This window comes from Babylonia areolata, chromosome 26, assembly GCF_041734735.1.
Source record: "Babylonia areolata isolate BAREFJ2019XMU chromosome 26, ASM4173473v1, whole genome shotgun sequence".
Taxonomy (NCBI): Eukaryota; Metazoa; Mollusca; class Gastropoda; order Neogastropoda; family Buccinidae; genus Babylonia; species Babylonia areolata.
In genome coordinates this window covers 42,941,756-42,967,008 of record NC_134901.1, presented here as the reverse complement: position 1 = coordinate 42,967,008, position 25,253 = coordinate 42,941,756, and the positions used below count along the sequence as shown (strand labels likewise).

At 48.4% G+C, this 25,253-nt stretch overlaps 1 protein-coding gene across 1 annotated transcript in view; it reads right to left on the bottom strand.

The window, feature by feature from the left end:
• LOC143300570 (uncharacterized) overlaps window positions 1-25,253 on the bottom strand; it is a 217,035-nt gene that overhangs the window by 19,952 nt on the left and 171,830 nt on the right. Inside the window, exon 3 of the mRNA XM_076614331.1 lies at window positions 21,878-22,042. Coding sequence (XP_076470446.1) covers window positions 21,878-22,042 — 165 coding nt within the window. The remainder of the gene's footprint in view (window positions 1-21,877; window positions 22,043-25,253) is intronic.

The window sequence follows — 25,253 nt, the reverse complement described above, 5'->3', positions numbered from 1 at the left end:
GAGAGAGAGAGAGAGAGAGAGAGAGAGAGAGACGATCCGGGTGTTCAAAAGGTACAGTATTGATACTGCCTCTGAAATCTACGTATGGCAAATGCAACATACTACAGTGACTACCACCATCATCAATATTACTTGGACACTTGTGACGATTATGATAGAACGAAATGAATAAATGCATACATGCATAATAAATAGAACGAAAAAAGAAAAGAAAGAAAAGAAGAAGATAAAAAAAAAGGACAAAAGAAGCAAAACAAAACAAGATAAAATTAGAAAGCAAGAAAAGAACAACAACAACAGCAGCAACAATAAATGAGACATAGCTGACCTCTTTGTTACTGCCGACAGTAATTCAAACGTCAGAGTTATTTACTGTTGGAATGGGTGAAGATATTTGTGCAAACTTGATTTGAAAATAGGTAGAGAACCGTCCGTTTGTATGTGTAGAGGGAGGGAGTTCCACAGGGATGCACCCGAAAATGCAAAAACTAGTTTTGAAAATATCAAGGGGAGAGAGAGAGAGAGAGAGAGAGAGAGAGAGAGAGAGAGAGAGAGAGAGAGAGAGAGAGAGAGAGAATGAATGAATGAATGAATCTTTATTTTCCAACGGTGAAGATTTTTGCACTTTGGCCGACTTGCACATCTGCCGTTTTTCTAAGAGACACACAAACATGTACGCATATAAATGTAGTTATACTTAATACTTAATACATGTATAATGTACAAGTATAACACAGCGTCAAACTGAGAGACACAACATCGCTCACATCTGTACGGAACGGAAGCGAGTAACACACACACGCACACTAACACACACACACACACCAAGGGAAAAACAACAACAAAACCCTAGCATGAATGCTACACATGAATGATTCAAGTGAAATTAACAGAGAGAGAGAGAGAGAGAGAGAGAGAGAGATGACAGTGATGATAATGATCTTCGAGGTCAGATTTCGCGATACATTTCGCTCCTTTTTACAGTAATTCTGTGTTACTCATCCTCCGACTCTCCCTCCCTCTCTCTCTCACCCCCCACCTCCCCTCTCTCTTTCTGTCTCTGTTCCTGTCTCACCCTTATACGCCCCCCCCCCCCCACTCTCTCTCTCTTTTTATCTTCTTCCCTGTCACTTCAACTATCTTTCTCTCTTCGCCCCCCAACCCCCGCTCTCTCTCTCTCTTTCTCTCCCCATCCCACCAAAGAGTACGATTGTCTCCCTTGCAGCCAGAGGCCCTCACAGCCACAGAGGGAGGGAGGGGTGTGTGTGGGGGGGGGAGGGGGGCAGGGGGGGGTGAGAGGAAACCCCATCACACCAGCTATGTCCGGATCGCCTCTGGCGGGGAACCCGACGGGAAACCCAGGGACCGGAAGCCCCCACTTTTAACGTCACTTCCGGGGAGAGAGCGGCGGCGGCGGAGCGTCAGAGGATTTTGTCTCACAGGCATGCGCACACCGCCCACAGGATGAAAAGTCAAGCCCGAAAAAAAGTTGTTTTTTTGTGTGTGTTTTTTTAAATATATATTTTGTTTACCGCCCAGTGATGGAGGTCCGTGGATTCCTGGTGCTTCCATGCCACTCTTGTTTTCTCTATAGTTATTTATCTGACATGTGTGCAGTTATATGTATCATAGTTTGCGCACATTTTCATCATAATCTTAATGTACTAAGTGTGCATTATCTATCATTTTGTATCACAAACATCCTTTTTTTTTTCTCTCTCCTTTACTGAGTGTATCTTTGCCCTGGGGGATCGATGTGAAGTAGCATGTGTCCACATTCCACTTCCATCATTATTAAACAAAATTGATTTGATCAAAATTCATTCTCTCTCTGTCTCCCTCTCTCTCGCTGTGTGTGTGTGTGTGTGTGTGTGTGTGTGTGTGTGTGTGTGTGTGTTATCTTCAGTTTAACGTCTATTCACTATAAGTGTTTTTAGATGGAAAGGAGTAAAGAAGTGGATATAGGAAAGGGAATGCATGTGAATATTAGCGTAAAAAAAGTATTCATGTTATGTATCAGAGGAGAAGTATATTATAAGAAAAAGGTCTCAAGAGATTGTGGTGTGTATTGAATGAGGTGTCATGGGAAGGAGAATATGTATATGCATATCAACAAGTATTAACCTACAACAATGTAAATATAAATAACAACATTAATTATAACACATCAAAGGAGGATACCAACTGGACTGGAGTTATTTAATTTCCGAAAACATTCTAAGCAATGAATAATCATTCAAAATCTTTGAATGTGTGTGTGTGTGTGTGTGTGTGTGTGTGTGTGTGTGTGTGTGTGTGTGCGCTGATGCACTTCCTATACATAACGCTTCCCCACCTACATTGTACGCAGTGTGTCTTGTCTTGTCTGTCAGTCCGGCTGTGTGGAGAGGTATGGATGCCATTTGCTGACAACCCAATATATGTATGTGCGTGCGCGTATGCAGTGTGTGTGTGTGTGTGTGTGTGTGTGTGTGTGTGTGTATTGGTGTGGCGTCGTTTGCAGTGAGGGCCAACAACTGAGTAGAGGCCTGGCGGTATGTGCCGCCCACATGTTTCCCGTGACCTTGTCAATACTGCCGTTCTCTTTCCCATGCATGTCCTGTCTTACAGCGATAACTCTTGTCTCCACACACTCCATCCATTACCGTTTGGGTTGTTTTTTTTGGCGCCCCCCCCCCCTCCACCTTCCCCCCTCCTCTTTCTCTCTGTCTGCGGCATGTGTGCGTCTGCTTGTGTGTGCTCTCGGTGTGTGTGTGTGTGTGTGTGTGTGTGTGTGTGTGTGTGTTTCTGTGCGCGTGTGCGTTGTTTGTTTCGTTTTCATTTTCGGCGCATCAGAATCGCACACACAGGCACTGTATCTAGGCGGGCGTTGTTGCATTCACACTGCTTTCTTCGCTTGCAATAGGAAAAAGAACAGGCACATAGGAGGGAGGTGTGTGCAGGATTCTTCTCTCCCTTCATCGCTTTCCCTCCACCCCCAGCCCCCTCCACCCTCCCTCCCGCCGCACCCTCTACCCCCTCCCCTCCCCAGTCCCTCCACCTACCCCCTCCCTCCCGACGAACACGCCTCCCCTCCCCTCCTCCCACCCCCACACCTCCCTCCCTCTCGCCGAACCCGCCTCCCCTCGCCGAACCCGCCTCCCCTCCCCTCCTCCCACCCCCACACCTCCCTCCCTCCCGCCGCACCCTCTACCCCCTCCCCTCCCCTCCCCAGTCCCTCCACCTACCCCCCTCCCTCCCGCCGCACCCGTCTCCCCTCTCCCCTCCCCTCCCCTCCCTGCTGGAGTCTTAAACGTGCATGTCCAATAAAGTGTGATGCAGCGCCTGGGCAAATAACCGTGGCTAATTGCTGATTCTTCTTCAGCGCACATGTGGGGAACACATCACTGCGCTTCTTTACACACTGTGTACACGTGTTCGCGCGCGCACACACACACACACTCACACACACACACACACACACAGAGGAAGAGGGAGAGGGAGAGAGTGGGGGATTGATAGAGAGAGAAAGAGAAAGAGGCAGAAAAAGAGCGAGAGAAAGAGTGAGAGAGGGTGTGAGGAACATCCTTTATCTCTCTATATATATATATCTCTCTCTCTCTATATATATATATATACAACCCTCGCCCTAAAGAGGGAAAAAAGTTAAAGAAGCGTAAATGAGCAAAAAGAAGGAAAAAAAAAAAAAAACACAATCAAAATACATCAGTATTTTCCCATTATTCCACCATTCAGCCATTAAAAAAAAAAGGAGAATGAAACGCACGCGCGCGCGCGCGCGCGCACACACACACACACACACACACACACACACACACAAATGCACTCACTCAAGAGAGAGCGAGAGGGAACCCACAGATCGTTGAAAGCAATGTTGTATTTCAGTTGATGTCAAGTTTTGTGAACTGGTACATTTGTAGATTTCTGCTTAAAGTTGTTGTGGTTAGTTTGTTTGTTTTTTCTTTTTGTTTTTGTTGTTGTTGTTGTTGTTGTTTGTTTGTTTTTAATTTAATGTGATGGTAAATTATTCCAGTACGTTTCCCCGCTGTGTGTGAGACTGGACTTAAAAAAGATCAAGATTTGGACGAGGAATATGCAACTTTTGTACATGTCATATGTTAGATTGCGTTTTTGTTTCTGAGAGAGAGAGAGAGAGAGAGGTGGGGGGGGGGAGAGGAAGGGAGGTACCAAAGATAGAAAGGGCAGTTGGGGGGTGTACAGGGGGGAAGGAAGGAGAGGGGGGGGGGGAGCGAATGCGCGAACAAGACAACTGGAAGAAAAGTGTTGAGTTGGGGTGAGAGCCGGCATGGGGAAGGGGGAGCAGTTGGGGGGGGGGGGGGTGAAGGGGTGGGGGTGGGGAGCTGATATGAACATCTGACCTCACGTGTAACTCCCGGGGAAAGCTTTTGAACTTATTTCGGGTCGCTCTTGTTTACAGTTCTCTCTCGAGACAGCTCCACAAGTGAGCAACATCGGCTGACCCGCCACGTCTGGGAATAAAAAAAAATATAAAAAAAAAAACAGGAGGGAGGGAAGAAGAATAATGGAGACAACTGTAAACTAACTACAATGGTGCTGGAGATGGATGGATCGACAGAGAGAGAGAGAGAGAGAGAGAGAGAGAGAGAAGACAGACAGACAGAGACAGAAAGAGGTAAAAAAAAGAAAGAAAAAAAAAGCTTGTTTACAAGACGTGGAGGCGGAGGGGAATAAACACGGACATAAACACCCTTTGTGAACTAATAGGTACGGCCTTAGTGGCTGAATCAAAGTGCTAGTCTGCTTTAAAAGAACAAACAAACAAAAAAACAAACAAAAAACAAAAACCTCCATGTATAAAAGAATGGGGGGAAAGATTTCTTCTTCTTTTTTTTTTTTTCAGGTCGGTCTCTGTAGATACGTCAGAGGCCAGGAACGGAAACTGTAGTAAACACGGGGGAACCTTGCCAGACAGGGGGGATAAACTGAAGGCAGCAAGGGGAACGATCGCTTTATTCTCTTCACTGTTCTTTTCTCTCTTTCAGTCCTGGAATCTTCGGCTGGGTTCTGTTGTGGCCTCGTCCGTCCCGTTTCAAACCCATCCTTCTCTCTATCCACCCCTCTCTCTCTCTGTCTCTCCCTCCCTGTCTGTCTTTCCCTCTCTCTCTCTACCTCCTCTCATTCCTCTCTCTGTCTCTCTCCCTCTCTACGTCTGTCTCTCTTCCTCTCCCCCCTCCTCTCTCATTCCCACTCTCCCTTCTTCCTTACCTCCTCTTCCTCCCTGCTTCTCTCTCTCTCTCCCCCCCCCCCTCTCTCTCTCTCCCCAACTCTCCCCGTCCCTCTATCTCTCGCAGAAAATCTCTCCCCCCCCCCCTCTCTCCAAACTTTGGGGCTGTGCTGATCTGAACAATTCAAACCCACGGCCCTGGTTTCGTTATTAAGGATTTGTGCCAGGGTTTCGGGTATGGCTGGATTTGTCTGGTTATGAAAATCGAGACCAGCAGGAATGAACGAATGTAACGTTCGAGTCAATGGAGGCACGCACGCTCCTGTTTATCTTATATATATATATATATATTAAATAATCCATTACTGAAGTGTGGGGGTGGGGGTGGGTTATCCCCTTCCTCCTCTCCATCAAGGATCACAAAGCGGAATAAAATTTCGTTCAGGTACACGTGCTTTCCACTCCCTCTCTTCCCTTTAAAGACGGCATCTTTCTTTCAGGGAACGGCAAGATGCAGGTTATCGACTCGTCTTCTTATAAGGCGAAACATGTCGGCTTTCAATACTTGCAGATTGTCAAGTTCCCATTTTGCTGACTGAACTCTTGAAGTTCATGACTTTTCTCAAGGCCTGACTAAGCGCGCTGGGTTACGCTGCTGGTCAGGCATCTGCTTGGCAGATGTGGTGTAGCGTATATGGATTTGTCCGAACGCAGTGACGCCTCCTTGAGCTACTGACACTGATACTCTTTCGAAGATTAATCATAAGTATCTCCGGCTGCTTCATTTCAAAGAATCCCAATACATAACATCCTGGAGTGGGAGTGATGGCCTAGAGGTAACGCGTCCGCCTAGGAAGCGAGAGAGAATCTGAGCGCGCTGGTTCGAATCACGGCTCAGCCGCCGATATTTTCTCCCCCTCCACTCGACCTTGAGTGGTGGTCTGGACGCTAGTCATTCGGATGAGACGATAAACCGAGGTCCCGTGTGCAGCATGCACTTAGCGCACGTAAAAGAACCCACGGCAACAAAAGGGTTGTTCCTGGCCAAATTCGGTAGAAAAATCCACTTGGATAGGAAAAACAAATAAAACTGCACGCAGGAAAAAATACACACACACACAAAAAAAAAAATGGGTGGCGCTGTAGTGTAGCGACGCGCTCTCCCTGGGGAGAGCAGCCCGAATTTCACACAGAGAAATCTGTTGTGATAAAAAGGAATACAAATACAAATACAAATCCTGTGTGTAGACGTCTAAGAGACGGCGAACGAACACTGATAACTGATAATGCCTGACAACAACAAAAAACAACAACAACAACGCAACAACTATGGACCCACAAAATATGGGCAATGGAAGGAAAGTTTCAGTTTCAGTTTCAGTAGCTCAAGGAGGCGTCACTGCGTTCGGGACAATTCCATATACGCTACACCACATTTGCCAAGCAGATGCCTGAACAGCAGCGTAACCCAACGCGCTTAGTCAGGCCTTGAAAAAAAAAGGAAAAGAAAAAAAAAGAAGATAAATACATAAAAAAAAAGAACTACTACTACTAATAACAATATGTATAAGGCGCAAAAACTTGATGAAGTCAACTATAACCGTAAAAGAAAAAAAAAAGAAAAAAAAGGGAAGGAAAACCATGTACAGAAAACAAAGCTTTGACACACATCCCACAGTACACAAAGCTTTGACACACATCCCACAGAACACAAAGCTTTGACACACATCCCACAGAAAACACAGCTTTGACACACATCCCACAGAACACAAAGCTTTGACACATCCCACAGAAAACAAAGCTTTGACACACATCCCACAGAAAACACAGCTTTGACACACATCCCACAGAAAACAAAAGCTTTGACACACATCCCACAGAAAACAAAGCTTTGACACACATCCCACAGAAAAAGCTTTGACACACATCCCACAGAAAAAGCTTTGACACACATCCCACAGAAAACAAAAGCTTTGACACACATCCCACAGAAAAAGCTTTGACACACATCCCACAGAAAACAAAGCTTTGACACACATCCCACAGAACACAAAAGCTTTGACACACATCCCACAGAAAACAAAGCTTTGACACACATCCCACAGAACACAAAGCTTGGACACACATCCCAGAGAACACAAAGCTTTGACACACATCCCACAGAACACAAAGCTTTGACACACATCCCACAGAACACAAAGCTTTTGACACACATCCCACAGAAAACAAAGCCTTGACACACATCCCACAGAAAAAGCTTTGACACACATCCCACAGAACACAAAGCTTTGACACACATCCCACAGAACACAAAGCTTTGACACACATCCCACAGAACACAAAGCTTTGACACACATCCCACAGAACACAAAGCTTTGACACACATCCCACAGAACACAAAGCTTGGACACACATCCCACAGAAAACAAAGCCTTGACACACATCCCACAGAAAACAAAGCCTTGACACACATCCCACAGAACACAAAGCCTTGACACACATCCCACAGAAAACAAAAGCTTTGACACACATCCCACACAGAAAACAAAGCCTTGACACACATCCCACAGAAAACAAAAGCTTTGACACACATCCCACAGAAAACAAAGCCTTGACACACATCCCACAGAACACAAAGCCTTGACACACATCCCACAGAAAACAAAGCCTTGACACACATCCCACAGAAAACAAAGCCTTGACACACATCCCACAGAAAACAAAAGCTTGGACACACATCCCACAGAAAACAAAAGCTTTGACACACATCCCACAGAAAACAAAAGCTTTGACACACATCCCACAGAACACAAAGCTTTGACACACATCCCACAGAACACAAAGCTTTTGACACACATCCCACAGAACACAAAGCTTTTGACACACATCCCACAGAACACAAAGCTTTGACACACATCCCACAGAACACAAAGCTTTGACACACATCCCACAGAACACAAAGCTTTGACACACATCCCACAGAAAACAAAGCTTTGACACACATCCCACAGAAAACAAAGCCTTTGACACACATCCCACAGAAAAAGCTTTGACACACATCCCACAGAACACAAAGCTTTGACACACATCCCACAGAACACAAAGCTTTGACACACATCCCACAGAACACAAAGCTTTTGACACACATCCCACAGAAAATGCTTTGACACACATCCCACAGAACACAAAGCTTTGACACATCCCACAGAACACAAAGCTTTGACACATCCCACAGAAAACAAAGCTTTGACACACATCCCACAGAAAACAAAGCTTTGACACACATCCCACAGAAAACACAGCTTTGACACACATCCCACAGAAAACACAGCTTTGACACACATCCCACAGAAAACACAGCTTTGACACACATCCCACAGAAAACAAAAGCTTTTGACACACATCCCACAGACCTACACGAATCTGGTGAATACTTTCTGTGCCGGCACCTCAGTGACTCTCCACGGAGTGGTGGGAGGAAAGGAATGAAAAAAAAAAGAAAGAGAGAAAGAAAGAGAGAGAGAGAGAGAGAGAGAGAGAGAGAGAGAGAAGAAAGAAAGAAAAATCGGCGCTCTCTTCGACTGTTCCCCCCCGCTGATATACAGTTCATCAAAGAGGCAAGGGAAGCCTGTTTTGTTTCAAAGTGCAGATTCTGAGGACATGCAAATGAACGAATGCCCCCCCCCCTCCACCCCCCCTCAGGGGGCAGCCCGTCCCCCCCTCCCCCTCCCTCCACCCTCACAGATCATCCATCACGCCGCCAGAGGGCCAGTGAGGGTGAGGGTGGGGGTGGCAGAGTAGGTCATAAGACAACGATCGAACGATTCCGCTAACACCCCCATTTCGCTTTCCTTTGTTTGTAAGGGTCATTAGACAGGTTTAGTTTAAAAAAAAAAAAAAATTCCTGGAGAACTGAACCATATTGCTCCGTGTGTGTGTGTGTGTGTGTGTGTGTGTGTGTGTGTGTGTGTGCGTGCGTGCGTGCGTGCGTGTGTGTGTGTGTGTGTGTGTGTATGTGCGTGCGTGCGTGCGTGTGTGTGTGTGTGTGTGTGTGTGTGTGTGTGTGTGTGTGTGTGTGTGTATGTGCGAGCGCGCGCGCGCTCGTGCGTAGGCATGCACGCGCGCGCCCTACATATTCCTCTTTTAACGCTCGAAAGCATTTCGTAAACTATTTTTTAACCATGGCAAAAGATAACATTGTACTGAAAATCACTCATCCTTTTTTGCAAATGACCCATTTGTTCAAAAAACGTTCAGTACAAACTCCGTCTCACTGTCTGTCTCTCTCGTTGGGCTGGATGTAAAAAAAAAACAAAGCATGTACCTTTATCACACAGATTTGTTCGGCATACTGACGACAGAAAAGGAAGATATGATACTTTCACTTGCAAAATATGTATCTGAGGCGATAAATATACGGAAAACATCCATCATCGGTCCAAATACTCATTAATCATTACTCATATATATATATATATATATATATATATATATATATATGTATGTATGCGTGTATATATACTCTACCCCCCCCCCCCCCAACTCTTTTGACTGGCCTTTACGTCATTCGTGAGGGGAAGAAATGTAACAGTATATATCATAAACATTATTAACCAGTTTACAACTTCTTCCGTCTTGGGAACGAAACTGAACGGGAAAAACACAGGGGAGAAATCTGGACACTGCCAATGTTTGTCTGTCGCAAGGTAACTGTTAACACCGACCGCCATTATCAGACTTGAGAAAGGTGAACATTTGACATACCGTCTTCCCGGCTGTGACCATGTCAACCTCCATCATGCTGAAGATCTGGAACCTTGTCAGGGCCATGGCAGAGCTGTAGGCTGTTCTTCTGCGTTCATGACCGTTTTTACCCCGCCATGTAGGCAGCCATACTCCGTTTTCGGGGGATGTGCATGCTGGGTATGTTCTTGTTTCCCTAACCCACCGAACGCTGACATGGATTACAGGATCTTTAACGTGCGTATTTGATCTTCTGCTTGCATATACACACGAAGGGGGTTCAGGCACTAGCAGGTCTGCACATATGTTGACCTGGGAGATCGTAAAAATCTCCACCCTTTACCCACCAGGCGCCGTCACCGTGATTCGAACCCGGGACCCTCAGACTGACAGTCCAACGCTTTAACCACTCGGCTATTGCGCCCGTCAAGCTGTAGGCTGTATCCCTTCATCCACTTGTAGGCGTGGAAGTAGTAACAGACGTGGAAGCTGTTGTCGTAGTAGCAGCAGTACTAGTTTTGTAGAGTAAGGAGAAAACAAACCGCAAGTCCCTTCTTTGCTTCACAAAAAAGAGCTTGGCGTAATGGTGGCCAAGGCTTCACACCCTCCCTTCCAAATGCTTTCACTCGTCAAAACGTCCACCGGATAGTCAGGTAGAAGAACAGTTACCATCCCACGTCCAACACCTCACACGAACAGAAGATAATTCTTCTTCCGACCTCTCGCTGCAAAGTGATGATGGGGGAATGGGGGCGGGGGCGGGGGGGGAGACACAGGGCCGACAACTCCCGATGGAAACTGCAGGCGTCAAGTGACCACAGTTCACCGGGATTCATGGGGACAATGTAGGAGGAGAGTGGGGGTGTGGGTGGTGGGCTGCAATGATACCTTCCTCCGTTTTTTCCTCCTCCCCCGTCCAAAGCACAGAAAGCGTGCTGTGTCTGTGTCTGTGCATGTTTTTCACCGGCTCAGGTGAAGGCAGACGACATGTATTCCGTCAGTACAACTGTGCACGTGAATGCGAGTGGTGTGGGGAGGGGCACAATGCTCGTGGGGGTCGGGGGGGGGGGCGGGGGGGGGGGGGGGCGGGGGGGTGTATCTTTTCTTATCGGGACTGAACTAAGTATAAAGTGACCTTGTTAAATGGGGGAATGGGGGGTCACACTCCACATGGTTTTCTATTCACACACACACACACACACACACATAGACACGCACACCAATACGGCAACAGAAAATGAAAAGAAAAAAAAAGAGAGAGAATCAACTGACAGAGAGACAGAGAAAAAGAGAGAGAGAGAGAGAGAGGCAGGCAGACAGACAGACAAAGATAAGAACAGCGGAAGACAGAGACAGAGAAGAGAAAGATGGAAACGAATTCTTATCTTACAGGGATAGTGGGGTAAGTATAACTGATTTTCTGTTTTACATCCAGCCCTCATGAGAGAGAGAGAGAGAGAGAGAGAGAGAGAGAGAGAGAGAGAGAGAGAGAGAGAAAACCCCACACTAAAAACACCCGAACAAATGGTAATAAGGACAGAGACAGAGAGAATGAACGATAGTACGAATAACTGATTTTTTGTTGTTGTTGTTTTTTTTGTTGTTGTTGTTCTTGTTTTACATCCAGTCCTCATGAAAAAATAAAAACAAAACAGAACAGAATGATAATAACGAGAGAGAGAGAGAGAGAGAGAGAGAGAGAGAGAGAGAGAGAGAGAGAGAGAGAAAGAGAGAAAGAGAGACAGACAGACAGACAGACAGAGACAGACAGACAGACAGACAGACAAACAGACAGGCAGAGACAAGAGAATAAAAGGGCATCACGAACTAAACAACGAAAAAAAAAACTGCCCCCCACCCCCTTCCCCCCCCAAAAAAAAACACCTGCGTTCTTGCCACCCACCCAAGCCCCAAAAGTAAACGTCAATAAATAGATCGGCTTTGCCTGGGGCGGTCACGGGGCTGGGGGCTGTTTGTTTGCCCGGGGCTGTGATTGGCTCATTTGTTTTGACATGCGCAGCAACCCTTGTGCACTCCGCCACGGGGTAATGGGAGACCTATTTGGCAGAGAGTTATCGCCCCCCAACCCTCTCTCTCTCTCTACTTACTTTTTTCCTTTGACAATGTATGTGTACCTCGCAATATAACCAACCAAATAATATATCAACGTGCATTCTTAATTTCATTTTCCCCCAAAAACGATAGTTGAAAATAATCCAAGTCTGTATTTATAGCATGCTGATATTATTGATAATCAACCTCTTTATGTGTTTGATTGGGACGTTAAAACGTAACCAGTTCTTCATTTCACCGAGCCTCTCTAAAACAAATGCAAATAGACTGTGTTTCTTTTCTATCTGAAACGAATATCACTTCACATGTTGAAGATGTTTCGTAATTGTGTAACTTTTTCTTTTGACACACAGGGAAATCTCACACATGGAAAGAGAGAGAGAGAGAGAGAGAGAGAGAGAGAGAGAGAGAGAGAGAGAGAGAGAGAGAGAGAGAGAGAGAGATGCTATATGAAATGGATATTTATAAGAGATAAAAAATAGATGGAGAGAGAGAGAGGGGGGGGGAGGGAGGGAGGGGGAAGAGAGATGGAGGTGGAGAGAGAGAGGGAGATACGGAGAGAGAGATGCAGAAAGAGGGGGATAAAGAGATGGATGGAGAGAGGGAGGGAGGTGGAAGAGAGGTGGTGGAGAGATGGAGGTGGAGAGAAATATGAAGAGAGATGGAGAGAGGGAGAGAGAGATGTAGAGAGAGGGGGACAGAAAGAGAGAGGGGAGAGAGGGAGAGGGGGGAGAGAGAGAGAGACAGATGGACAGAAATATGGAGAGAGATGGAGAGAACGAACGAACCAACGAAATTGTTTTAATGAACTTTGGCCATGGACCACAATTCAAAACCAGGGGACTGGGGGTGGGCATGGGAAGGGGTATTATAACACTTGAACAGATGACACAATATCATAATATTCATGGACCTGACATTAATTCTACTTAATTAGGTCTGAGTATATGATGGAGAGAGAGATGTAGAGAGAGGGGGATAGAGAGAGGGGGGAGAGAGAGACAGATGGAGAGAAATATGGAGAGAGATGGAGAGAGAGAGAGGGAGAGAAAGAGATGGACAAAGATGAACAGAGAGAGAGATAGAGAGACGGGGATGGGTGGGGCAGCAGGACAGGTGGAAGGGGTGACCAGAGAGAGGGGCTGGAACCCAGGACTCCAGTTCTGCCAGACGTTTGGAGACGTTATTACAAAAGACGGTCCTCACGAGAGAGGAACTAGGAATGATGGACTGGGTATGTAACCTGTCTGACAGCCACAACATCACCCCCCCCCCGCCCCTCCCCCAACCACACCCCCACTCTCACTCTTTCCCCCCCTCTCTCCCTCCACCCACCACCGCCCACCCCCACAAGGACCGCTTTACATTCCTAAATCCATGCTGAGGTCAAGGCCTAGTCATCATCGTTTAAATCGTCGTTTCTCTCGTTTGGTAAACAATAAAAACAAACAAAACAACCCCCCACCCCCACCCCCCGCAGAAAAAACAAAACAAAACAAAAAACATACAAAAAAACACCAACTCAGCAACACTCACACGCCCATGCGTGCGTGGTAGCACTAGACAGAACCTTCACGTGTCTTCTCGCCTCGCGTTTTGCAGATTTGGCTGTATTGGCTGGAGCGTGTATATTGTTCCCTCACACACAGCATCACGACCACCTGTGGTGTGTGTGTGTGTGTGTGTGTGTGTGTGTGTGTGTGTGTGTGTGTGTGTGTATGTCTCTGTGTGTGTGTGTGTGTGTGTGTGTGTGTGTGTGTCTGTGTCTCTGTGTGTGTGTGTGTGTGTCTGAGAGAGAGAGAGAGAGAGAGAGAGAGAGAGAAAGAGAGAGAACACTGAACACTGAACTGAACACTGAACGCTTTAATGTCAATAGCTTTACAGCCCTAATGACATGGGGGTTCATAATACAAATAACAACATGCATCAATAGTAATAATACTGATGAAAACCAAAACCAAAACGAAATCAATCAATCTGTGCAACAAAGTGCAGTTCGACCACCCATTCAAAGTAATGTGATGTAGTGAGAAATAAAAAACAAAAAGATACATAAATGTACAGCATAAATATTTTCCATGATGAGAATGACAAAGTGTGTGTGTGTGTGTGTGTGTGTGTGTGTGTGTGTGTGTGTGTGTGTGTGTGTGTGTGTGTGTGTGTGTGTGTGTGTGTGTGTGTGTGTGTGTGTGTGTGTGTGTGTGTGAGTGTGTGTGTGTGTGTGTGTGTGTGTGTGTGTGTGTGCGTGTGTGCGTGCGTGCGTGCGCGCGCGCGCGTGTCAGAAAGAGAGCAAAGAAAGAGAAAGGGGGGGTGGTGGTGGTGGAGGCTGAAGAATGGACAGACAAATAAAGAGAGACAAGACAGACAGGCACGGACAAACAGACATGAGACAAAGGCAAGAGAAAGTGACGAGGTCTTGAAAAGTCATCAAAACCTTGTGTCATTTCTGACTGACAGCAAACCCACCAAGCAGTTCCCGAGGACTGTGGAGTTTTACGCCACCACCACTCATTTGTAAACCGCGGTTGGAGGGAAACCCCCCCAAAACAAAAGTCGACTGAAGAACGTCGACCATGTGTCAAACAGTTCACGCCTTGTTTCCTCGCTTCTTTACACTTCTGTTTCCGCCATTCTATTCCTCCTTCCTCCTCTCCTCCTCTTCCTCCTCCTTCAGTCCTCACCCCACCCCCACCACCACCACCCCCTCCTCCCTCCACTACTCGTACTCAAATCCAATTGCAGTCTTCCCTTTCGCCCCTCCCTCCTACACACTTCTTCCACCCCGCACCCCCCACCGCTCATTTATTATTTTTTTTTCTCTTCCCTTTTTTTTTTTCTCTTTGAGGCCACATGTTTGTTTGGTCAGGCGCCATTACTCCCGCAGCATGGCGTCACCAGAGGAATGCCGGGTTGCCTTTTCCTGGCCCCCGGTGCAAGATGGGAAATCGGGCATGTGCACGCAGCGGTCGTTGGTTTCCCTGCCGGGCGCCAGACTGGCTGAATGGAGCCCGTTTTTGTGTGTGTGTGTGTGCGTGTGTGTGCGTGTGTGTGTGTGGAGGGAGGGGCAGGTAGGATGAGGTTCAGGCGTTGGGGGGCTTGGGGGGTTGGGGTGGGGGGGGGTGTACGCGAGGAAAAATGCACAAGGGGAAACGCTATTAACACAGTCAACGTTTAATGGAATGTAGGAAGAGAAAGAAGAGGGAGCAGTTATTTATTAACACTGGAGGGATCCCAGTTTATGTCTGCTTCAACAGACGGTTTGTGAGTCAGTTCTGACAATGAAACTATAAAAAAAAAGATATAGTAATCAGTTACCAGTGTCTGCTTCTAGTTGAAGTTTCGGAGACATTATTATTAACACCTGGATAGTAACAAGGTCATGTACATGGCGGTGATGATGATGATGATGATAATAATGACGAAGAAGATGATGGTAATGGTGATATACCACTATTCATTTTATCGTTGGGTTGTGGGGTGTCACTGACAGCAAGGTACCCTCCCCTGCCCTGTATCACGGTGTACAGACAGTGTGGGTTGTGGGGTGTCAGTCACTGACAGCAAGGTACCCTCCCCTGCCCTGTATCACGGTGTACAGACAGTGTGGGTTGTGGGGTGTCACTGACAGCAAGGTACCCTCCCTGCCCTGTATCACGGTGTACAGACAGTGTGGGTTGTGGGGTGTCACTGACAGCAAGGTACCCTCCCTGCCCTGTATCACGGTGTACAGACAGTGTGGGTTGTGGGGTGTCACTGACAGCAAGGTACCCTCCCCTGCCCTGTATCACGGTGTACAGACAGTGTGGGTTGTGGGGTGTCACTGACAGCAAGGTACCCTTCCTGCCCTGTATCACGGTGTACATACAGACAGTGTGGGTTGTGGGGTGTCACTGACAGCAAGGTACCCTCCCCTGCCCTGTATCACGGTGTACAGACAGTGTGGGTTGTGGGGTGTCACTGACAGCAAGGTACCCTCCCTGCCCTGTATCACGGTGTACAGACAGTGTGGGTTGTGGGGTGTCAGTCACTGACAGCAAGGTACCCTCCCCTGCCCTGTATCACGGTGTACAGACAGTGTGGGTTGTGGGGTGTCAGTCACTGACAGCAAGGTACCCTCCCTGGTCTGTATCACGGTGTACAGACAGTGTGGGTTGTGGGGTGTCAGTCACTGACAGCAAGGTACCCTCCCTGCCCTGTATCACGGTGTACAGACAGTGTGGGTTGTGGGGTGTCAGTCACGGACAGCAAGGTACCCTTCCTGCCCTGTATCACGGTGTACATACAGACAGTGTGGGTTGTGGGGTGTCACTGACAGCAAGGTACCCTCCCTGCCCTGTATCACGGTGTACAGACAGTGTGGGTTGTGGGGTGTCAGTCACTGACAGCAAGGTACCCTCCCCTGCCCTGTATCACGGTGTACAGACAGTGTGGGTTGTGGGGTGTCAGTCACTGACAGCAAGGTACCCTCCCCTGCCCTGTATCACGGTGTACAGACAGTGTGGGTTGTGGGGTGTCAGTCACTGACAGCAAGGTACCCTTCCCTGCCCTGTATCACGGTGTACAGACAGTGTGGGTTGTGGGGTGTCAGTCACTGACAGCAAGGTACCCTCCCCTGCCCTGTATCACGGTGTACAGACAGTGTGGGTTGTGGGGTGTCAGTCACTGACAGCAAGGTACCCTCCCTGCCCTGTATCACGGTGTACAGACAGTGTGGGTTGTGGGGTGTCACTGACAGCAAGGTACCCTTCCTGCCCTGTATCACGGTGTACAGACAGTGTGGGTTGTGGGGTGTCACTGACAGCAAGGTACCCTCCCCTGCCCTGTATCACGGTGTACAGACAGTGTGGGTTGTGGGGTGTCACTGACAGCAAGGTACCCTCCCCTGCCCTGTATCATGGTGTACAGACAGTGTGGGTTGTGGGGTCAGTCACTGACAGCAAGGTACCCTCCCTGCCCTGTATCACTGTGTACAGTGTGGGTTGTGGGGTGTCAGTCACTGACAGCAAGGTACCCTCCCCTGCCCTGTATCACGGTGTACAGACAGTGTGGATTGTGGGGTGTCAGTCACTGACAGCAAGGTACCCTCCCTGCCCTGTATCACGGTGTACAGACAGTGTGGGTTGTGGGGTGTCAGTCACTGACAGCAAGGTACCCTCCCTGCCCTGTATCACGGTGTACAGACAGTGTGGGTTGTGGGGTGTCACTGACAGCAAGGTACCCTCCCCTGCCCTGTATCACGGTGTACAGACAGTGTGGGTTGTGGGGTGTCAGTCACTGACAGCAAGGTACCCTCCCCTGCCCTGTATCACGGTGTACAGACAGTGTGGGTTGTGGGGTGTCAGTCACTGACAGCAAGGTACCCTCCCTGCCCTGTATCACGGTGTACAGACAGTGTGGGTTGTGGGGTGTCAGTCACTGACAGCAAGGTACCCTCCCCTGCCCTGTATCACGGTGTACAGACAGTGTGGGTTGTGGGGTGTCAGTCACTGACAGCAAGGTACCCTCCCTGCCCTGTATCACGGTGTACAGACAGTGTGGGTTGTGGGGTGTCAGTCACTGACAGCAAGGTACCCTCCCTGCCCTGTATCACGGTGTACAGACAGTGTGGGTTGTGGGGTGTCAGTCACTGACAGCAAGGTACCCTTCCTGCCCTGTATCATGGTGTACAGACAGTGTGGGTTGTGGGGTGTCACTGACAGCAAGGTACCCTCCCCTGCCCTGTATCACGGTGTACAGACAGTGTGGGTTGTGGGGTGTCACTGACAGCAAGGTACCCTCCCTGCCCTGTATCACGGTGTACAGACAGTGTGGGTTGTGGGGTGTCAGTCACTGACAGCAAGGTACCCTCCCCTGCCCTGTATCACGGTGTACAGACAGTGTGGGTTGTGGGGTGTCAGTCACTGACAGCAAGGTACCCTCCCCTGCCCTGTATCACGGTGTACAGACAGTGTGGGTTGTGGGGTGTCACTGACAGCAAGGTACCCTCCCCTGCCCTGTATCATGGTGTACAGACAGTGTGGGTTGTGGGGTGTCACTGACAGCAAGGTACCCTCCCCTGCCCTGTATCACTGTGTACAGACAGTGTGGTTTGTGGGGTGTCACTGACAGCAAGGTACCCTCCCTGCCCTGTATCACGGTGTACAGACAGACAGTGTGGGTTGTGGGGTGTCAGTCACGGACAGCAAGGTACCCTTCCTGCCCTGTATCACGGTGTACATACAGACAGTGTGGGTTGTGGGGTGTCACTGACAGCAAGGTACCCTCCCTGCCCTGTATCACGGTGTACAGACAGTGTGGGTTGTGGGGGTGTCACTGACAGCAAGGTACCCTCCCTGCCCTGTATCACGGTGTACAGACAGTGTGGGTTGTGGGGTGTCAGTCACTGACAGCAAGGTACCCTCCCCTGCCCTGTATCACGGTGTACAGACAGTGTGGGTTGTGGGGTGTCAGTCACTGACAGCAAGGTACCCTCCCTGCCCTGTATCACGGTGTACAGACAGTGTGGGTTGTGGGGTGTCAGTCACTGACAGCAAGGTACCCTCCCTGCCCTGTATCACGGTGTACAGACAGTGTGGGTTGTGGGGTGTCAGTCACTGACAGCAAGGTACCCTCCCCTGCCCTGTATCACGGTGTACAGACAGTGTGGGTTGTGGGGTGTCAGTCACTGACAGCAAGGTACCCTCCCTGCCCTGTATCACGGTGTACAGACAGTGTGGGTTGTGGGGTGTCAGTCACTGACAGCAAGGTACCCTCCCCTGCCCTGTATCACGGTGTACAGACAGTGTGGGTTGTGGGGTGTCAGTCACTGACAGCAAGGTACCCTCCCCTGCCCTGTATCACGGTGTACAGACAGTGTGGGTTGTGGGGTGTCAGTCACTGACAGCAAGGTACCCTCCCCTGCCCTGTATCACGGTGTACAGACAGTGTGGGTTGTGGGGTGTCAGTCACTGACAGCAAGGTACCCTCCCCTGCCCTGTATCACGGTGTACAGACAGTGTGGGTTGTGGGGTGTCAGTCACTGACAGCAAGGTACCCTCCCTGCCCTGTATCACGGTGTACAGACAGTGTGGGTTGTGGGGTGTCAGTCACTGACAGCAAGGTACCCTCCCTGCCCTGTATCACGGTGTACAGACAGTGTGGGTTGTGGGGTGTCAGTCACTGACAGCAAGGTACCCTCCCCTGCCCTGTATCACGGTGTACAGACAGACAGTGTGGGTTGTGGGGTGTCAGTCACTGACAGTAAGGTACCCTCCCCTGCCCTGTATCACGGTGTACAGACAGTGTGGGTTGTGGGGTGTCACTGACAGCGAGGTACCCTCCCCTGCCCTGTATCACGGTGTACAGACAGTGTGGGTTGTGGGGTGTCACTGACAGCAAGGTACCCTCCCTGCCCTGTATCACGGTGTACAGACAGTGTGGGGTGTGGGGTGTCAGTCACTGACAGCAAGGTACCCTCCCCTGCCCTGTATCACGGTGTACAGACAGTGTGGGGTGTCACTGACAGCAAGGTACCCTTCCCTGCCCTGTATCACGGTGTACAGACAGTGTGGGTTGTGGGGTGTCAGTCACTGACAGCAAGGTACCCTCCCCTGCCCTGTATCACGGTGTACAGACAGTGTGGGGTGTCACTGACAGCAAGGTACCCTTCCCTGCCCTGTATCACGGTGTACAGACAGACAGTGTGGGTTGTGGGGTGTCAGTCACTGACAGCAAGGTACCCTCCCTGCCCTGTATCACGGTGTACAGACAGTGTGGGGTGTCACTGACAGCAAGGTACCCTCCCTGCCCTGTATCACGGTGTACAGACAGTGTGGGGTGTCACTGACAGCAAGGTACCCTCCCCTGCCCTGTATTACCTACCATGTGTACACACACCGAGTAGCACCTCCGTCAGCAGCCAGGCTGTTTTGGAAAGACAGCTGCTCTTCCTTCCCCTCCCTCCCCTCCCCCTTACCTCTTCACTCCCTCATCTCCATCGCTGTCTCCAGCTATGTCTGACTATGTCTGTCTGTCTGTCTGTCCTTTATTCCTTCCTCTAGGGGAACCAGTTTATTGACTCTCTCTGTGTGTGTGTGTGTGTGTGTGTGTGTGTGTGTGTGTGTGTGTGTGTGTAAGAGAGAGAGAGAGGAGCGCGCGAGACAGACAGACAGACAGACACAGATACAGACAGAAAGAGAGACTGAAAAGATGATGCTACTGATGAATGATGTTGATGATGATGACGAACGGTGATGATGATGAAGAAAGTGGCTATGTCGATGACGGTGACGATGAAGCGGTGATGACGTCAAGACAGTTTCAGTTTCAAAGTGGCACAGCGTGCTGCCTCATGACTCATCCGTCCACACAACGACACACCACATCTGTTTATTAAAGAAGAAGGAAGCATGGTGCCTCACCCAGTACAGCCACACACCCATCGCCCTGCTCAGGCATTCAAAGCCCGCTGGCCTCACTAAAGAAAAAGGAATGCAATAATTCAACAAAATAAACAAGTAAATACTATCCCTCACGCCCCCCCCCCCCCCCCCCCCCCCCCCCAAAAAAAAAGAAAAAAAGAAAAAAAAGAAAAGAAAAGGAAAGATAAAAAAGAAAAAAAAGAAAAGAAAAAAAAAGAAGAGATATACGTTGAAGGCATATGATTGAAATAAATTAAGAATCAAAATAGACCACCTTCAGCGACACGGATGAACCTGGTAAAGATGTCATATTATGACAATGATGATGATGACGATGATGACGATGGTGACGATGACGATGGCGACAGAGGAAGATAAGTGAAAATCAAGCAGACACTGATGATGATGATGATGATGATGATGATGATGATGATGATGATGATGGTGATGATGATGGTGGTGGTGATGGTGGTGGTGGTGGTGATGATGACAGAGGAAGATAAGTGAAAATCAAGCAGACATTGATGATGATGATGATGATGATGGTGGTGGTGGTGGTGGTGGTGGTGATGATGATGACAGAGGAAGATAAGTGAAAATCAAGCAGACATTGATGATGATGATGATGATGATGGTGGTGGTGGTGGTGGTGGTGGTGATGATGATGACAGAGGAAGATAAGTCAAAATCAAGCAGACATTGATGATGATGATGATGATGATGATGATGATGATGGTGGTGATGATGATGATGATGATGGTGGTGGTGGTGGTGGTGGTGGTGGTGATAATGATAATGATGAGGATGAGGATGATGATGATGATGACAGAGGAAGATAAGTCAAAATCAAGCAGACATTGATGATGATGATGATGGTGATGATGATGATGATGATGATCATGGTGGTGGTGGTGATGGTGGTGGTGGTGGTGGTGGTGGTGTGGTGATGATGATGATGATGACAGAGGAAGATAAGTCAAAATCAAGCATACATTGATGATGATAATAATGACAGAAGCAGAAAGGAGAAAATCAAGCAGAAAATGATCATGGTGATGATGATGGTGACGACGATGGTGATGATGATGACAATGATGGTGATGATGGTGATGATGATGATGATGATGATAATAATGACAGAAGCAGAAAGGAGAAAATCAAGCAGAAAATGATCATGGTGATGATGATGGCGATGATGATGATAACGACGACGACGATGGTGATGATGATGACAATGATGGTGATGATGATGATGATGATGATAATGACAGAAGCAGAAAGGAGAAAACCAAGCAGAAAATGATCATGGTGATGATGATGATGATGATGATGGTGAAAATAGTGGCATAAGCACACCCACACACAAGACTTGCCATTCGTCACCATCACCCCCCCCCACACACACACACACACACACACACACGCCCCTTCCCCACCCACCCCCCTCTCCACCCACCTTCCAGATAGAGGACGCAGTCCGTGTTGTTGATGTACTCAGAGGGGTAGTTGGGCGAGTAGAACTCCTGCTTCGGCCAGTTGCCCACCGTGAAGTTGTAGCAATCCGGGGAAATGGGATCCGCCACCATGGGAGGGGGTCGGATCCTCAGGGCGGCGGGGGCCCCTGGGGGACGACAGGCAGACAGGTAAAAAATCAATTAATAATAAATCAAATTAAAAATATCCAATTGGTTCTTATCTATAACATTCACACACACACACACACACACACACACACACACACACACACGCACGTCATTCTGTTTCTCACATTACATTCCCCAAAACATCCATTTCCCCTCACACCCCACATAACTCTTGTCTCCCCAACCCCCACCTCGCCTCCATCCACACACACACACACACACACACACACACACACACCGTTTTCACTGCTTGTCTAGTATTACACGCTGTGTGGTGATAATCTGCACACACACACACACACACACACACACACACACACACACACACACACACACACACACACACACACACCTATTCCACTGCCAACAGTAGTGTAGCATGCTGTCTGATAATAATCTGTGCACGCGCACACAGACACACACAGACAGGGACACACACAGACACACAGTCAGGGACACACACAGACACAGACACAGAGACAAAGACACACACACACACACACACACACACACACACACCGATTCAGTTCCCTGTCGAGTGTTGCACGCTGTGTGATAATAATCTGTGCTGAGTGTCCGCCACTTCAAGTTGTCAGGGGTTTGGAGTATCCTTCACTCTGTAATCTGCCCCTCTCCTCGCCTCTCTGTCTGTCTGTCTGTCTGTCTGTCTGTCTGTCTGCTCCCCCTCTCTCTCCCCTGTGTGTGTGTGTTGACGGGTGTGTCTGTGCCCCTCTTGATATTCTCTTTTTATTGCTTTTGCTGTCTGTTCTGCTGTCTGTCTGTCTGTCTGTCTGTCTATGGCTCACTGCGAATTCTTCTCAATCTTTGTCAGACTGACAACAACTGGATTACAGAGCCCCTGTTTTTAACCCTTTAAACGTTGTTCTGCTTCATTATCATCACCATCATCATCATCATCATCATCACCAGACAACCAGCAAAAGTTTGTAGGTGAGATATTTATCACTTCCTTTCTACTCGCCAGCTCCGTTCTTCCTCTGATACTCGACTTCTCAGGATACCTCACGTCAGAAGTAAGACCTATGGACACAGATTGTTTTCTTTTCAATCGCCAAAGACGTGGAACAAGCTCCCTGATAACCTCCGTCATTCTGATTCCCTCGCATCTTTTAAATCTCGTCTCAAAACTCACCTTTATCCCTCAGCGGCAAGTTCAATTGTGGCAGGTCCACTTCCTTTGCGTTAGCTGTGCTTGACTATGTATGTATACATATGTATGTGTACATAACTACATGCATGTATATGAATGTGTATTGTGTGCGCGAGCGTTTATGTAAGTTTGTGCCTGCCTATGTGTGCGTATGTGTTAGGGTAGCTGTTAGATACACATGTATTGTTAAAATGTATGTACGCAGTGTGTGTGTGTGCGTGCGTGTGTGTGTGCGTGTGCGTGTGTGTGTGTGTAGTCGTCATATTTTGGTGTGTGTATGTAACATAGATGTAATGCTTTATGATAACAAAGCGTTTTTGTAAAGCACCTAGAGCAGATTTCTGGATAGTGTGCTATATAAGTATCCATTATTATTATTATTATTATTATTATTATTATTATTATTATTATTATCATTATTATTATCATTATTATTATTATTACTCCCTTTTCTCTTTTTTTTTCAATCAGCATGCATCATGCCTCAGCTTACAGAGTCAGCCGACGTCAACTCTGGGGCTTGGTCAGACAACCACAACAACAACATACAGAACGAGTCAAGAGATAAAACCCAAGTATAAAAGATAGGGGTGTGTGGAATGGAGTGGAGCGAACAAGCGTGCCAGAGAGAGAGAGAGAGGGGGGGGCAGAGGGGGGGGGGGGGAGAGAGAGGGGGCAGAGGGAGAGAGCGGGAGAGAGAGATAGGGAGAGAGAGAGGAGAGGGAGAGAGAGAGATGGGAGAGGGAGAGAGATGGGAGAGGGAGAGAGCGGGAGAGAGATAGATAGAGAGAGAGAGGGAGAGAGAGAGAGAGAGAGATAGGGGAGAGAGAAAAAGAGAAGAGAGAATGACAAAAAGAAACGCAGACAGACAGACAGACACACACACACACACACACACAGAGGGAGAGAGCGATACACACACACACACACACACACACACACACACACACAGAGGCGAGGAGAGAGGCAGATTACAGAGTGAAGGATACTCCCAACCCCTGACAACTTGAAGTGGCGGACACTCAGCACAGATTATTATCACACAGCGTGCAACACTCGACAGGGAACTGAATCGGTGTGTGTGTGTGTGTGTGTGTGTGTGTGTGTGTGTGTGTGTGTGTGTGTGTGTGTGTGTAAGTGCCTGTGTGTAGGTGTGTGTGTGTGTGTGTGTGTGTGTGTGTGTGTGTGTGTGTGTGTCTGTGTCTTGGTCTGTGTATGTATGTGTGTTTTGTGCGTCTCGACATGGTTTCGGGTGAAAAAAAATAAATCCCATCAACTTGCATGTTTTCAGAGGAAGCTGCAAGTCTTCAAAGACAGCAGCATCATACCTTGCAACACTGACGGGAGGTTTGGGGAGCCTGGTGGGTGGGTGGGGGGAGAGGTACGGGGGGAGGGGGGCTGTGGGGTGCGGGGGAGAGTGGCGGGGCACAAGGGGCGGGGGGGGGGGGGGGGGGGATTATTATCAACCCTCGGTACCATGATCTCCTGTAGAGGTGTTGAGATAGTTCTTGTGCTTTCTGTTGAGGAGAGGGGGTGGGGGAAAGAGAAAGACAGAGAGAGGGGAGACAGACAGACAGACAGACAACAGGCAGGCAGACAGAGACAGACAGATAGCAGAGGAAGGAAAATGGGTGAGACAGGAGACTGAGAGAGGGAGGGGTGTGTGTGTGGGGGGGGGGGGGGGGGGGGAAGCAATGACGACAAGAAGAAGAAGGTGAAGAAGAAGAAGATATTGTATTTAAAAATTATTTCATGAAGTGAGTGGTACACACAGAGAGAGAGACAGACAGACAGAGACAGACAGGTTCACACACACACACACACACACACACACACACACACACACACACACACACACACACACACAGAGACAGAGACAGACAGAGAGTAAGAGAGACAGACAGACAGAGAGACAGATAGACAGACATATAGACAGAGACAGAGACAGACAGACAGACAAACACATTCAGAATGACAGTGACAAAAATGCATATAAAGATTGCGAGTAAAACGCGTAC